Source organism: Rhizopus microsporus (genome assembly GCF_002708625.1).
Source record: "Rhizopus microsporus ATCC 52813 unplaced genomic scaffold scaffold_106, whole genome shotgun sequence".
NCBI lineage: Eukaryota > Fungi > Mucoromycota > Mucoromycetes > Mucorales > Rhizopodaceae > Rhizopus > Rhizopus microsporus.
The window spans coordinates 1-1,567 of record NW_019672021.1 but is presented as its reverse complement, the minus strand read 5'-3'; the positions used below and the strand labels follow the sequence as shown (position 1 = coordinate 1,567).

The window sequence follows — 1,567 nt, the reverse complement described above, 5'->3', positions numbered from 1 at the left end:
TTCTTTGGAGTATATTTCATGGTAAATATTTCAACATATTTCATAGATATTTTTAATATTAAAGAAGGAGAGATAGGGAAAAAGAAAGACAAAGAGAAAGCCTCAAAAAAAACTCAAGGCAAAGTTAGACACAACCTTCAACTGCCTATTTTGTAACCACGAAAATAGTGTTGACTGTAAAATGTAAATGTCACTTTAATGTATAAGAAAGGGGGAGACGGGATAATTGACGACTTATTATATAGTGATCATGCAAACAAGTTGGGTCATCTCAACTGTAAAGTATGCGCAGTTAATTGGCAGTGTCCGATCACTTGTAAGTGAATTATTCTAAACCTATTATACACATCTAAAAACATTTCAACATGTATAGATCTGGATGAACCAGTAGACGTTTATTCTGCGTGGATTGACGCATGTGAAGATGTGAATCAACGAAAGCGACTTGAAAGATCAAGAAATGGTAGAGAAGAAGTGCGATCTCCACCCCCGGCTTCTTATGATGATGACGACGACTAATAACTGTGGTCATTTTTAACATATAAAAAAGAAAGGAAATAATAAAAATACGTTGTATATATATATGCATGTACATATATTGAGAAGGGAAGGACATATCAGTGGATCTAATCTAGTCATATAATGCTCTCCTCCCCTTCCTTTCCTCTTCCCTTCTTCCGAAATGGATATTTTTATTGCTGAGCACAACGAATACCGCCTTGGTCTTGATCTTCGTCTTCGCTATCATCTTCATCATATGCGTTACGAGACTGTGTTGATGCACCAAAACTCTCCATGTTAGCATTCATAAGATGACATTCATCAACAATGTCATGCTTTATTGATGTGGCTTCTCTCTTGGGTAAGATGGTTTCTAGTTGCTTCAGTTGCTCGATCGCAGCAAAGTGATCATCGGGGAATTCGACATCAAATTCAACATATAAATCACCACGGTTCTCGGGACGCTTGTATGTTGGCATACCTTCATTGGGTATACGTTTCACAGTACCAGGCTTGATGACATATCCAGGTTCATGTTTTACTTGAATACCACGTCCATCAAGATGTGTAACAATAACCTTGTCAAAACCGCAGAGCGCTTCTGTCAATGAAATCTTTACTTTGCATAGCAGATCTGTGCCTTTGCGCTCAAAGACTGCATGTTCTTTTTGATCCAATACAAGGATAACATCGCCAGGCTCGATTCCAGGCTAAAGAATCATTAAGTATATGCATACAATTATATATAACGGCCATACCTCTTGATCGCCTTCTCCCTTTTGAACAATCTTTTGTCCATGAGTCATACCCTTTTCAATATAGATATCAAGGAATTTCTTTTCTACAGTCACTTTCTTGCCCTTGCATCTTTTACATCTATCCTTGGCTATTTCTCCTGTACGTCCACAGTCGTCACAAGGAATTTGCATCTGCTGAAGCATGCCCATACCCACTTGACGCATGGCTACCTTAAAGCCTCGTCCATTACAGGTAACACACTTCTTGGTAGCACCCGTCTTACCGCCCTTACTATTTACACACACAAATATTAGTATTCTTTTTTTTA

General features: G+C 38.2%; 2 protein-coding genes across 2 annotated transcripts; one reads left to right on the top strand and one right to left on the bottom strand.

Annotated features, from left to right (window-relative positions):
• Positions 1–79: 79 nt before the first annotated feature.
• Positions 80–432, top strand: RHIMIDRAFT_182277 (transcription elongation factor 1; the record flags this gene model as incomplete). Its single annotated transcript, XM_023605803.1, has 3 exons — positions 80–183; positions 246–316; positions 374–432. Coding segments are annotated over 3 exons (234 nt in total), but the record flags the coding sequence as incomplete, so codon positions are not given.
• A 260-nt stretch (positions 433–692) lies between these two features.
• RHIMIDRAFT_209687 (HSP40/DnaJ peptide-binding protein) lies at positions 693–1,529 on the bottom strand (the record flags this gene model as incomplete). The annotated part of the gene is made up of 2 exons (XM_023607156.1): positions 693–1,211; positions 1,260–1,529. Coding segments are annotated over 2 exons (789 nt in total), but the record flags the coding sequence as incomplete, so codon positions are not given.
• Between the last annotated feature and the right edge of the window lie 38 nt (positions 1,530–1,567).